The following is a 14,663-nucleotide window of genomic DNA, read 5'->3' as shown; positions in this document are numbered from 1 at the left end:
AATGGTATTAATTAGTATAATATTTGTTTGTTTTTTTATTTATATGAAGTTTCATGCAAGAACCAAAGGCTTTCAAGTTACACTGATTTTCTTTGTTTAGAACAGAATCACTTAAGCTTTAAAATACAGATTTTTTTCTTCCATTTTAATAGTCATAGTGAGGAGGAAATGTTATGTCTTTCAACCTTCAGTTATTATTGTACTTTTATCCTTCTTTTGAGCAATTGTAATTAAGTCAAGATATAATTAACACAACTAAGTGAAAGAGAAAAAGGCAAATTGGATGGGTGCATAGTGTGGTTGGGAGCGATCTGTAAAAAGGATAACTTCAAACACCCCAAAGTTCTGCTTGTAGATCATGAGTTTGGGCTTGGACCTACCTGTTTACTTCAAAATATTAGTCTGTGAACAATTGGCTAGATTCTGGTGCCTGCCCCGATAGTGTATGTTGCTCCCGTGGTGTATAGGGACCATAAGGGGACTGCAATAGCCCGAGGGAGAATTCACCTAGCCAGAGGCAACAAGTAACTGTGGATAGTGGGGGGGGGGCACAGTTGAAAGGTTCTGTGGGGGCACGTGACTGCCCCACATATTGCCTCTGCCTCCGTCCCCTGAAACTTGATATGTATGTAGACAACATACACTGGCAACTGCCTCTTCCTCCTCCTGCTGTCTGTCCCTGTGGCTGCCCAGAGCCTTGCAGAGATTGCAGGCATCCCTCCCTGCCTGAGTTAGCCTCAATCAATTTAGCAAGTGTTCAAAACAAGACCAACAAAAGTGGCAACACTGTCGGGATGCTTGGTTCCCCATGTGCCATCAGGATGAGTGGCGCCAGGGTGGGATGGTGCTTGGGGCAATTAACAAGAAGTTGGAGACTTACCAATCACGTTTTATTGGAGGGGGAAATATGATGCCCCCAAATCACCTTCTCCTTGAGAGGCGCATTGGATGCTGCTGCAATTTCAATGCCCCCTGCTGCTGGGGGTGCATTGAAGTAGCGGCAACAGGGTCCCCTCCCCCCCCAGCCTGCTCCCCTCACCTCTGGGGCTTTCGGACTGGATTGGGCTCCACCTGAGCTGTCTGGCGCTGAGCACCACATCGCAGCTCCTCTTCCCGATCTCAAAGATGCCCCCGACTCACCTCAGCGGGCGGTCTGCAAAGAGGCAGTGAGAAACACTGGGACTCCAGCAGCAGGGAAGGAGAAGCAGCTCCATGTAGTGTGTGTGTGTGGGAAGCTCAGTCAGCCGCCCTGCTGTTTCCTCACCCTCCTGTGCTGCTGGGCAGCCTGGCGAGAGGCGTCTGAGAAATCAGGAAGGGTGGGGGGCATGTGACCCTGTGTCCCCACCACATGGCACCTTTGCCCCTAGTGCAGGAGCTGCGTAGGGCTGGCCCAGAGGGGATGTCAGGGGGAATGTCCATAGCATTGTGGTGCCATGGGTTCGGGCAGCCACCCCATCCTCCTCCGTCTGTGCACACAGAATATATTCCAGTATCTAAAGATGAGTGTCTGAAATGAAATTCTCCCCAGTAAAGGGCATTGGGTTAATACACTATATTTGTTCTTATTAAGGTATCCAAAAGGGGTGCCAGGTGTCTGGTTTTCAACCAGAACACCCAGTCGAAAAGGGTCCTGGCAGCTGCGGTCAGCACACCTGACCGGGCTGCTAAAAGTCCGGTTGGTCAAAGTGGGGCTGGCAGGCTCCATGCCCAGCTCTGTGCAGCTCCTGGGAAGCAGCCGGCATATCCCTCCAGCTCATAGGTGGAGGGGCAGTCAGGGGGGCTCTATGTGCTGCCCCCACCCACAAGTGCCACCCTGAGTGCTGGCTTTGCAGCTCCCATTGGCCGGGAGCCATGGCCAATGGGAGCTGCGGGAGCAGCGCTTATAGGCAGGGGCAGCATGCGGAGCACCCTGGCTGTCCTTCTGCCTAGGAGCCAGAGGGATGTGCCGGCCGCTTCCTGGGAGCCAACCTTCCAGCCAGAGCCCTCAACCCCTCCCACACTCTGAACCCTTGCCCCAGCCCAGAGCTTCCACCCACACTCCAAACCCTCATCCCCGGCCCAACCCCAGACCCCCAGCCAGAGCGCTCACCCCTTCCCACACAGCAACCCTCTCCCCCAGCCTGGAGCCCCCTCCCACACTCCGAATCCCTCGGCCCCACCCCCAAGCCCAGAGCTCCCCCGCTGCATCCTAAACCCCTCATCCCTGGCCCCACTCCAGAGCTCGAGCTCTCACCCCCTCCCACACTCCAACTCCCTTCCCCAGCCCAGTGAAAATGAGCAAGTGACCAAGAGAGACGAGCGATGGGGGGGCGGGTGTGGAGTGAGCGGGGGGGTGGGTGTAGTGAGCAGGGGGCGTAGCCTCGGAGAAGGAGTGGGGCCTCAGGGAAGGGGCAGGGGCAAGGGTGTTCGGCTTTCTGCAATTAGAAAGTTGGCAACCCTAGTATCCAAACTCAGGACTTTTTCCCTTCTCTTTCTGGATACAAAGAGGCAAGATAGCAGTCTGGTTAGAGAAAACACTGGCCAAGACTCTAGTGCCACACTTAGTAATGTTACGTTTACTGCTTTCCCACTGGAACATGAGAGTGAAATGTCAAGGTGTGATTTCTGGAATCCCAGCTTCACTCCTCCGTCAACTTTATTATTTTTATTACAGCATGTTAAAAATATTTCCAGGCAAAAAAATAATTTTTAATGATCACTGTTTCTACCTGTAAACTTGCATTAATTTAAATGTATTGCTTACTTTTAAAAATTGTGTTTTGCCATAAATGTTAGAGAACTGTGTGAAAAGTGGTATACGACTGTGTACAACTTTGTGAGTAATTAGGTTTCAGAATCTGATTCACTAGTATCCAGATTTCCTATAAGCATTGTCTTCACTATCCTGTGAATCACTTTGTCAGTACTCTCCTGATTTGTCACGCATAGTGCATCCTCCCTCCACCATTATGTTCATACAGCACCTAGTACAATGAGACCCAGCCTAATTATGGCTCTCAGGCATTACTGCACTCAAAATGTTTTATATAGGCGTGGCAGAATTCAGTTTTTGTGTTTTGTTGGTTTTTTAATCATTTCAACTGATAATATTGGTGTTTATGTTTAAGCATTTTTTCAATTTTTATTAAATTAAATTTTCACAGTTGCAGGAAATTATGGGATAGTTTGACAATGGGGAGGGGATCAGACAATAATTATTTAATGACAGTAGTAATGCATAAATGTTAAGGCTTTATAACCATTAAAACACAAATTGTCGACGTCGCATGTAAAAATATACAATGTAAATATCCTTAAATGAAACCCTAATATGTTCTCAAGCAGCATTTTTCTTACTTTGCCGATCTATACAGTTAAATGTTTATAGATTTAATTTTTTGGTGGTTTGCCTGTGTGTATGGTGAAATCAACATATACCAACACTTAGTGATAAAAATCTAAGCCTTACATAATAATAATCTGATATGGTCTGTGTCAGAGGCAGGGGAATTTAGGTGGGCAGAGTGTCTACATTCTTCTGTTGACCTGCCCTGTAATCAAGTGTTACGACCTTGCAGTCAGATGGAGACTTGTATTAATGAAGTGAAGTAGCACATCATAACTATGGTATGATGATAAAGCTGCAATGGAACTATTCATCCTGTCCCTACAGTTACATAGTTTCCAGAAAAGAGAACTTTTTACTATAGATATAAAATTCTGTTTTACCACTTATATTTATTAATGTACATTTTCTTTCATAAATGTCAAATATGCATTTAATTATAAAATATTTTAATAAATTAAACCTTTTTTCAAAGGTTATGTATTTATTTGTAATATTTTATTGTTTGCCTACAAATCAAATTGTATTTTCTTGCTTTGAAAAAAATGGTATATGTGATGGGAATTATTAGAAGACCAAGGGAGTAACCTTAATCAACAGAATAAAGACATTACCAACTCTGGCAATTGACATTATTTCTTCATAGTTCAAAACTTTTTACAAAAAAGAAAAAAATCCTTAAGATTAAGCCTTTGGATATTTTTGCCTTATAGTTATACTGATTGATACATAACGTTTTCAATTCTTTTATGAGCTTATTTTAATACAAGGTTTTGTATCTCTTCTGCGAAAATCACTTCATTCTCATTAGAGATTTAAATCCAATTTCACTGAATCCCTTTTGAGATTTTCTTGGGCTGTTCTGCCTTTTTTTTTTCCCTATTAAGAATGTAATGAATTTCATGCAGCAAAAGAATAGAAATCAATTTCAATTCCCTTTCATTCCTTTATCCCTCCAACGGCATAGAGCTTTATTTGCCAGATTAAAAGACAAGCTGGCATTATTATTAAGGGGCAAAGCTAAGTAGCAAAACTAGTACCAGTTTTCTCTTTCAGACCTCTATAAAAATGGGCTTCAGAGAGTTAACTTTGTACCATTCATCGCTGTGCTGAAGGTAAGGAAAGTCACTTGTTGAATGCTTTCTTTCTTTGCCTGTCATATTGATAATCAAGGATTTGTACAGGATTGCTTCAATCTTACTTTCAGAAAAAATGTTTAATTATTATGGGGTTGAAGCAAATTGTAATAGAGGGAGGAACAACTTTTCATCTGTAATATTAATATCTGTATTTAATAGAAAAGCTGAACATGTAACAGGGCAAAATGTTAACATCTATAAGTAACACAGAGAAAATATTTGTTTGGACAGAATTTTATTACAGCTGTGTATGTGTAAGTTGAGATTGTAATATTTCTGTAATTATTATACAAATGTTGCTGCAATATTTGTTGACTTTTTAGATTTATCATGCTAGCATACTTTTCCCAAACCAGTGACATTTTCTTTAAAGATGTTATCTTAAAATGTAATCACTCCATCAATGTAGGCTTTGAAACTGAAAAACTACACAAAGTAAAGGAATAGTTACTCCCATATTTTCAATTATACAATAAGTAATTTTTTCAAGTTATCACATTGTCTACTTTTGCTTTTTATTTAATCTCTCATTTCTGCTCCCATGCACATGCTTCTTTCTTGCCTTGTCTCACCCTTTCCTCACCTCCCTCCCCCACCAATGCTTTCCTTATGACTTAATCCAGCTGATCAGGGAGAAGAGAAACCTACTACCAATCTGCTTCATTCTTTCCTCCCTGCTTGTGGACATTTTTATTCTGCTTGTGGCTAGCATATGGCTGGATTCAACCGCTTATTTCCAAGCTTTCCTTTTCTGTGGTGTCCATGGACACCTGTACAAGCAATATAAGAATTAGCACCATGTGGTCATCCAGCTCTCTGCGGGCAACCAGCAAATGTTCCATGGAGCACAGTTTGGGAACCATTCTACTACACCACCACTTTAATTGCTGGGTCTCATTGTTTCTCACTCAGAAAAAGAATTGTTTCTCTGGAATTCGACTGTCCCTCACTTTTTCAAAATTCAAGTCCATCTTACATGTAAATACATTTTCTCCTATGTAAGTGGCTTTCTGAGTGAGGATGGCCAAGACTCCAGTACTACATGGCAAGGGGAACTTAAATTCTATAGGAAGCTCCCTGACATCTGCATTCTCTGGTGTGACAAACTGGAAATTCTGCAACCGCTTCATTTAAATTCAAAATGGAGGTTTTCATTGAGGTAAATATGAATAATGCAGTCAGTTGAGTAACCACTGGGGTTTGTTTGTTTTGATAATAAATAAAATGAATGTATGCAGTATCGACACTTTCAGGTTTTGGTATGACACAGATTTTTTAATTCAGGAAAGGTAACTGTATTGTAGAAGTTGAGGGAAGGGAAGCTGGAGGGTTTGGTATCTACAGATCAGTGAGAAGCAGTTTGGGATTGTGGGATAAATATATTCATTGGATATTTCTGCTAAAGTGATCAGCAGTGAAATAGTTAACAGTGCCTGGAATTTTTCAATGAGGCCTAAGGGAGTTAGACACTCAATTCCCATTGAAGTTTAATGGTAATAGGACCCATAATTACTTTAGGCCCCTTTGAAAATCCCATTCAGTGTTGACATTTAAACTTATCAGGCTTCAAAATTAACATCTCATTGAGATGAATGTGGCAGTTCACATGTCTCAGAATTCCTGTTTCATGCTGTCAGGAAGGCAATGTTGAAAGGTTTTCTTCATAACCATAAAAGTTATAAACTTAATTAAAAATTAAAGCATAGGCCACATCTACACTACAGCTGCAGCAGCAGCATAGCTACAGCGCTGCAACTTATGCCACTATAGCACCATAGTGTAGAGCAGTGGTTCTCAAACTAGGGCCACCATTTGTTCCGGGAAAGCTCCTGGTGGGACGGGACGGTTTGTTTACCTGCCGTGTCCACAGGTTTGGCCGATCGCGGCTCCCACTGGCCGCGGTTCACTGCTCTAGGCTAATGGGGGCTGCAGGAAGGGCGGCCAGCACATCCCTCAGCACGCGCCACTTCCTGCAGCCCCCATTGGCCTGGAGCGGCGAACCGCAGTCAGCGGGAGCCACGATCGGCCAAACCTGCGGATGTGGCAGGTAAACAAACCAGCCCGTCCTGCCAGGGTCTTTCCCGGAACAAGTGGCGGCCCTAGTTTGAGAACCACTGGTGTAGAGGCTTCTTACATCTACAGAAGGGGTTTTTCCATCAGTATAGTTAATCCACCTCCCTGAGAGGTGGTAGCTAGGTCGATGGAAGAATTCTTCTGTCAACCTAGCCATACCTATACTGGGGGTTAGGTTGACCTAACTACAGTGCTCAGGGTGTGAAATTTTTTACAGCCCTGAGCGATAGATCTAGGTCAATCTAATTTTTAAGTGTGGACGAGGCCTGAGATTTTCAAACGCAATTCGGCAGCCAGGGGTATATTCTGCAGCAAATTCTTTGCTCCTAGAACATGCAGGGCCCTAATTCTTAGGAGTAATTGTAACTTAATTAATTTCCTGAGCTGCAACACTGGGTTCAGCTTGCATCACTGGAACCTTCCCTTCATCTTGCCATTAATCAGTTGTTTCTCCTTGGCCTTCTTCATTCCTTACTGGGCGTGTGTGTGTGTGTGTGTATATTGCTGTAATTGCTGGATTTATGGAATCTTTATCTTGCATATTTGAGGTTTATCTTCTTTCTTTTTGCTAGCAAAAAAATTAATGACTACATGCTTTTAAACCAGATTGCTACCCTGACTGTTAAAGGTATTTCAAGATTGTAGGCAGGACCTTACATATGGAATATTAAGAGATACCTTCTCGCTCCTGAGATTAGTTATTAGGGTAATCTTTGTGTTTTCTCTATTCTGTGTTCTTTGTATGTTTCATGTTACCTTGTTTTTAAATACTTCTGTAATTAAATCCATCTTTAACATTAGTTTAGTAAATGTTACTGTACTTGTAAATAATTTGGATCCCCCTTAAAATTTTCAAAGCAAATCATAGGAGGCAGGCAACGCGATTCTGTCCTCAATAACAAACACTGAACAACGGTGGCAATGTATATAAAGTAAAGAAAACCTTCAAAACTCATATTTTTAATACGGCACTTGTGGGAGCAGGGCAGTTGTTTTTTTAAATTGAATAAATTTAAAAATAAGACATAAAAAATTGTCTTAAGTGGTGGAATGCAGTTCAGAAGGTGTGAACATAAACTAATTTTTTGGCTGCCATAGGCATTTACCATGACAATTTATTCCTCCCAAAAGCATGACGCTTGTATGTGAACTATATCATTGCATTCACCTACCTTGTCTCATTATAACCACCATTTCCTGTTCATGTTCACAATTATGCTATTTAAGCTTTTAAAAAAACACACACAAATTAAACTGAAGGTCTTCCTTGAAATTTTCCATGACAATCTATCTTGAGGAGAAAATATTAAATTGGTTGCTTATGAATGGTCTTCATCCTGACCCTATCTTCAGCAGAGTCCACAGACCATGAGTTAGTTCATCCTCAATCTCTCCCAAGGGTTTGGCTTTATGGACAATTAAAAAACAATAAAACATAAATCATCTGCCCTAACTGCATCTAGGATTTCTCTCTGGGGTCTCTTCTTTTCTCAATTCCCTTTACACACATAGATTGTCTCCCAGTCTCATATATCCTGCTTGGAGCTAATTGGACGCACCTGCCACCATAACTCAGCAGTAATTATCCTAAATCATAACGTAGGTTCAAGCACCCGAATCCAGAGTGACTCAGCAGGAGAGGCTTTAATTTCCTATACCAGGTCTTAGGGAGTGGGAGGAAAAGTACCATGGCATATCTCTGAAAAGAGCTGCTTCTCTCCAAACAGTGTCAGTTTCAAACTGCCTGCTTTAAACCTCAATACGTTCAAGAGGGACCTGAGATTGGTGGGACGGAGAAAGCGCTTCGAATAATTGGAAGGAACTAGCTTCTCACCCTTTGAGAGTATCTGCCTCCATGTTGTCAATGTGGTGCACAATTTAGGAGTTGTAATGCATTAGACACTGCTGCTCCTAGACACACTGATAGTAGTAGTGGCCAGAAACCTCTTTTCCCATCTTTGGCTCATCAGCAAATTACCCTTTATTTTCAGATACAAACTTAACCCACATTCATCCTTCTTTTCATTGTCTCCAAGTTGTATTATTGCAATGCCTATGTTTTTTCATTCCTGAATCAGTTTTTGTGGGGTGAGCAAGAAGGCATATCAATTCAATACTAGTGATGCAGATTGGTTGGGCCCCAAAGTCAGGGGACAAGGGAGGCAGAGGTGGATCAGGGGAAAACAATTTTTTTAAGTAATTCACAAGATCTATACCTTTGGCATTTTGTTTATATGCTTGTCTATCTTGCCTTTTTATATTGTAAACTCATCAGGGCACGGATTGCATCTTCCATTTGTTTGTACAGCACCTAGCACAATAGGGCCCTAATCCTGATTAGGGTCTTCGGGAGCTACTGCAATAAAAATAATAAATAATATCTGGGCTTGATTAGAAAGACCATATATAAGCTCCAGTTAGTTCAATTTATGGGAGCCTGCTTCCCAAGTGGGATTGACCAATGAGATCACACTATGGCAGTTCTTCATGGAGTGCACTTGGCTCCCTATCCAATTCTAAATCCATTCTGAAGTCCGGGTTCAATTCTTTAAAGCTGTCAGTAGGTTAAGATTTAGCTATTTCAGAGAATACTGAGTGAATGGCAACTGTCAGCTGTAGCTGCGTTGTGCAAGAATGCCGTGGCTGAAACTCTGCTGAGTAGAGTATTCATTATAAAAGGACTTGGTTTTCTACCACTGGAGATCAGGTTCAAACCAAATCTTGATGCTTTTAGAGTTTAATGTAAAACCAAATTCTCTAAGCAAACCGAAAGATAGCTTCAGAAAAACCCAGCAACAAGAAATGAGAGTCTGACTTTAAAATGTGATGTAAACAAGGAAGGAGTGGGGAGTATCATCTGTTGGGACAGAATTCCTTGTCTGAATTATGTGTCTGGCCTGTGGTGGTTAGAAATGAAAGCTTTAGAAATAGAAGTCAGCGTTGCTTAAATTGAAGTATCTATTTTCATGACAGATTTTTACACAGTCCTAAAATGAAACAAATATAAAGTGGGGGAGGGGACATTTTTGCCCAGTGTTTCCTCCTCCATGATCCTGCCCCTCTTGTAGGTGTATGGATTTCAGAGAAAAAAACGGTTGCTAAATATTCCTATAGATTTGTAATGTTCCACCAATCAGATTGCTTCTTCAGTCCATACCATTTTTTAAATATAATATACCACAGATACGAAATATTTTGGTGAAAATCCCTTAATTCCATAATTGCATACATACTTTTCTGAGGTGCTGTTAGTTTTGGGGCCTTTTAAAGTAAGCAGATATGGAACAAAGTTTTTTGCATTCACAAAAATTTCTCAACAGGCACAGCTTACTTGGTTCTCACAAACAAGTGCTCAGCTTCAGTTTGCCAAATGCTTTGAGAATGCAAGTACTCCACAAATTGTTAAGGAGCCTAAGTACCCAATGATTTATTCTGAAAAATTTCCAGACATTTTTACAGAGATAATTTACATGTAGAGTTGTAACCAATACTTTAAAAACTTGATGACATAAGATCTAAAGTGAGTTCTTGTTTTATTAGCGGGAGGGGTGAAGGGATTCTTTAATACATGGTGAACTACTGCCAAACCAACTTTTTTCATTCTGTAGGCCACTTAGTAAAAGAGAGATCCTCTCATGGACTATTGCCCTTTCCAACAACCTAATCCCCCACTGTTTGGTTCAACATTGAATTCTTTGGACCAGCGGGAAGGGCTCCTCAGACCATTGGTGTTCTACGAACCGTACTTTGATGTGCAAAAATACTATCAATAAATAGTGATTCTCAAACATCCAAAGATTTCTTATAAAATGCTATATAAATTACAATCACATCATATAGCTAAAATATTTTCTCTGTCAAGTGTATTATTACACACAATAAAACTACCTTTAATACTAAAAATGAGCAATTCTGAAGCACTGGTATATCATTGACAGGTACAGTTTTAAAATAATATCTTGAACTTTGGCTGAGCATATCTTTTAAACTGAAATAAACAAAATATAAACCAGAAATCCATAATTGGTGGGATTTATAAGAGATTAAACCACTATAAGTTTTCTTTCAACTAAATCATTTTTTTATTTCCTTGTTTGGGGTCAAAATAAATCAATATTTCATTTTTTTAAATAATTTTTGTTTAATTCAATACTAACCACAATAACCTGCTTTCACAATGACTGGAGTGGTACTGTTCAGTATGACTTTTTGCATCGATGGTTGGTGGTGATATAGTGATACTTAGATTGCTTCAGTTATTCTGTAGGGTTTTCGTATTAAAATGTACATCTGTTCTTACAAAATCATCTTCAGAGCAATTTTAAAATATTTATCAGCTTACTGTATTTTTTTGGTTTTGGATCAGAGAAATGTAGGTGTTTAAAACTTGACCAATTTAGAACTCTTAGAGAGATTTGTAGGTTTTAAATTTCATATAAAGGAATTGGTAGATATAATATTTCTTTTATTGTGTGCTGTGCTTTGTCCAACCACCTGTGATAGGAACACACACATTTGTTGATTGGCTGATCTGCCAATTTGTTTTAAAAAAAAGTCATTTAGCTGATTAAATTGATTTGTCAGTTTGTTCCATTCTAATGCTGTGATAGTCCAGGAGCTTTCAGTATATTGAATAGTTAAAACCTGCTTTTGAGGTCAGTGTCAGCCACTCTGACCTCCGCTGAACTGTCACCTGAGTCAGAATTGGTGGGATTAATCCTTTGATATTGTGATGGTTTCGCTTATCAATTGACTTCTTCATTACTGAAGATGTTAGGCCTTTTGTTTCCCTTCTTATTATGTAACCAAGCAAACTCTTAAGTAGAAGGCACTTTTTTTGTAAGCTGTGGAAGTGCTTATTTTATTTTTGTGAAGTATATCTAGTAATCAAATGGATAAAAATAACTTCTTCATCTACAATGCAGTTATGAATTACTGTGCTTAATATCAGCATTGTTTGAGGACAGTTTTTGTTTATGACACTGATTCATTTTCAAAGAACAGTTTAACAAGTAAAACACATTGCATCTAGATTACTGTGTGCCTGATTAGAGGTTTACAGTTTTGTTCTAAATACTTTCAATAAGTGTATGTGTGCGTGTGAGAGAGATGTGATATAAATATATATAAAAATATTTACAGGCAAGGATTGTTTAATTGTATTTATGTACTTCAAAGACTTTCTAGGGATTATAATATTCTTGTGATCTATTCATTGTGTTGTAGATACTATTAACTACATAATATTACAAGCCTTTTTTCAAGTCATATCTGACATTCCACCCCTCCCCTGGCAGTTTGTTCAAGTACAGACTCCTAGGTTTTATCACCCAAGGGTAAATATAATTGCTACTGTAGCTGAGTTTGTGTTCTTTTTCTTTGTTCCCCTTAAATCATAATGGTTTTCCTCAGTTCTGTTTCAACGAATGAATTCTTTGATTAAAATGGGCAAATCAAAGTATATTACAGATATGTTATAGTTAGTTCTTGATGTAACAGGATAAATTAGTTTAATTACACTTGGCAGTTTTCTTTGCTTGTGATGTAATGTGAAATAAGGTCCTCCCTCTCCCCAAAAAAGCCCGAGCCAATTAATAAAGCTTTTAAGCTCTTTGTCACAGGCCACCGTGGAGGTCTGCAGAGAAGAACTTTAATCCAATAAACATTTCATTTAGATCATGAAAAGAAAGCTTGAGGAGAAGCTCCTACAAGAGAGGGTGTTATCAGTGATTCTAACCATGAAGAGATGTGAGGAATTTGCCAAATTAACCAAAAGACCTTCATATTTAACACATAAACGTGTCAAAACTAATAATAGAATAATTTAATTTGAGTTGAACCTTATATTGTGAAAATTGTAAAAAGCCACAACTGTTTTCTTCAAAGACTTCACTGTTGAGCTGGATGGACAGGGCAAGGGGAGGTTGTGAGAAACCCAGATAGCAAATAACACTGGCCGAAGTTGGTGGGGAAAAAAAGGAATAGATAATTAGGTGTAATTAGTGTGTATGAATTGTTGTCTCCCTGCCCTTGGCTTGAATAAATTTAGAAGAAAAAACCCTAGTGGTGAAAATGCTTTGATGTAAGAAGAGTCATTGTGGTTTGGCAGCATAAAGGCAGTGTTTTATACTTCTTACATAATGGTTGTGATACAGAAAGAGTGAATGGACTCTGCACCCCCCAGTCTGCTTTACAGCAAAGACTTTTGGATTCTCTTGAAACAAAATGCATCAGAAGTTTTCAGTTGTGGGTAATGAGGTAGTGGACCTCATCAGAGCTAAGCGTAAGCCATCTTTAGCCTTTGTTTAGATCTTAATCGCATTTTTTTTATTCTGGGAAATCTAGTTTCTTAAATCAACACTCCTTTTTCCCCCTCCGTGCTAGCAGCTCTTGCAAGAGCAAAGGCTAATACTAGGGAAAGAAATAAAATCAGAATTTAAAAAAAGAAAAAAAATCATAACATGGTGAGCCAACTTTATCTTTGGTGTAACTCCATTAAAGTATACAGAATTATACCAGGGATTAATTTGTAAATTATTACACTTCTAATCCAGTATGAGATATTGCCAGGGTTCTGTCTTTCAGCAAATCACTGCTTATTATTTAAAGACTGTTAAGAACCATTAGTAATAACAATGGTCAGGGTGGTGTATGTATGCACATACACAAAATATATATAGGTTTAAAGCAACATGTAAAATTTATGATGTATACTTGGAGACAAGGTGACCTTCAAAAGAGTGAGGTGAAATAGAGCTGTTTAATTTAGTGTTGTTTCTGTTGCACACTGCTTGTTCTTTATCTTTCTTCCCCCTCTTTCAAAAGGCTGGAAAAAGTAAGATATTTTGTGCCCAGCCACATGTCCCATTCTCCCCCCCAACAAATAAAAAACATTTTATTTAGTTTCAAGAGCTGAAATATTATACATCCTAGTGAACTTTAGAATCTTTTATGTTACACCCATTACCCATTGTTTGAAATTTAATTATTTACTGGATACTGTATTTATAGACATTTATAGACAGGGTTTAAAATAAGTTGTAGCAAGATTCTAAAATGAATTGTGTGTTCTCCTGCAGTAGATAGAAGTGTTTATTTTTAATGGCTAAAATTATAGGGCCAGATCCTAAACTGATGTAAATCTGTGTAATTCCATAGACTTAATTCTGCATCTCAATGATTTTCCTGTTAAACCACTCGGGTTAAAGCTGAAAATGTTTCTATCACAAGTGAAAGAAGACCTATATTACAGATTCTGTTTGTCAACACTTAACTGTCTAGATTTTTGTTGTCTGTTTAGAATAACAAGTTAAAAATATCATAAATAAGAATTGCATTTATCATACATGATCAGTCTTAACTATAACAACTAAATCCAATTGTTTTTGTATTATTTAAAATGCAAAATCTGACCATGGTAACATTTGGAAATTGTCCACAAAGTTTATTTTTTCTAGTGTTTTTTAAAGTTGTATTAGGAATGATGCTTCTAGCACTGTAGTAATCTGCAATGTTTTATCATTCCACAGTTATTGAAAAATAATAGGAAAAAACCTGTGAAGAAAGTAGCATTTCATTTAACCCTTTTGAAGCATTGTGCCATTATACAGAACAAGTAGTCTTTTGTACTTGAAGTTGATTTGAGCTGTGAAAGGCAACACCTGAATATCTCACAAGACTAAATAATTATGGCTGATTGTGTTTTTCAGGTATAGGTCACAGGAAATTCACTTAGGGTAGAATATGTACAAAGCTAAGAAATATGCAGATTTTCTGTTGTAGGATTGTGTAAAAATTATTTACAGTTAATACTTGCATAAAGGTTAGAAAGGTTGATGAAGTGATATTTAGTTTTGCTTTACTATTCACTGCATGTCAGAATGTAATTATGACTGATTCATGAAACTGTCTTAGAAACGAACCATCTTTATTAAAATGCTGATCAAGATAAGAGCTGACAGTAATAAAGAATAGAACATTTTAGTCTTGTTGCTTTTGAATGATTGCTAATTACCCCAGAGGTCATGTATAGTGCTTGGGAGGATTCATTGACATTATTTCTTTTAAGTCTACTGTTTCAACAACATCTGAACATGAAGACGAAAACTGAGTGCATATCGAACAAG

The 14,663-nt window shown here is 38.9% G+C and overlaps 1 protein-coding gene across 2 annotated transcripts in view; it reads left to right on the top strand.

Moving 5' to 3' along the window:
- Positions 1-14,663, top strand: part of AFG1L (AFG1 like ATPase) — a 141,523-nt gene that overhangs the window by 61,707 nt on the left and 65,153 nt on the right. For both annotated transcript variants that reach the window (XR_004645173.1, XM_034765920.1), the window contains exon 7: positions 4,382-4,440. Coding sequence is in view for 1 of the 2 variants with exons in the window: in XM_034765920.1 (XP_034621811.1) it covers positions 4,382-4,440 (59 nt within the window). In the remaining variant the exon portion in view is untranslated. The remainder of the gene's footprint in view (positions 1-4,381; positions 4,441-14,663) is intronic.

The sequence above is a fragment of the Trachemys scripta genome, chromosome 3 (assembly GCF_013100865.1).
Source record: "Trachemys scripta elegans isolate TJP31775 chromosome 3, CAS_Tse_1.0, whole genome shotgun sequence".
NCBI classification, from domain to species: Eukaryota; Metazoa; Chordata; order Testudines; family Emydidae; genus Trachemys; species Trachemys scripta.
The sequence above is the reverse complement of the archived record's forward strand: the minus strand, read 5'-3'. Positions and strand labels throughout refer to the sequence as shown.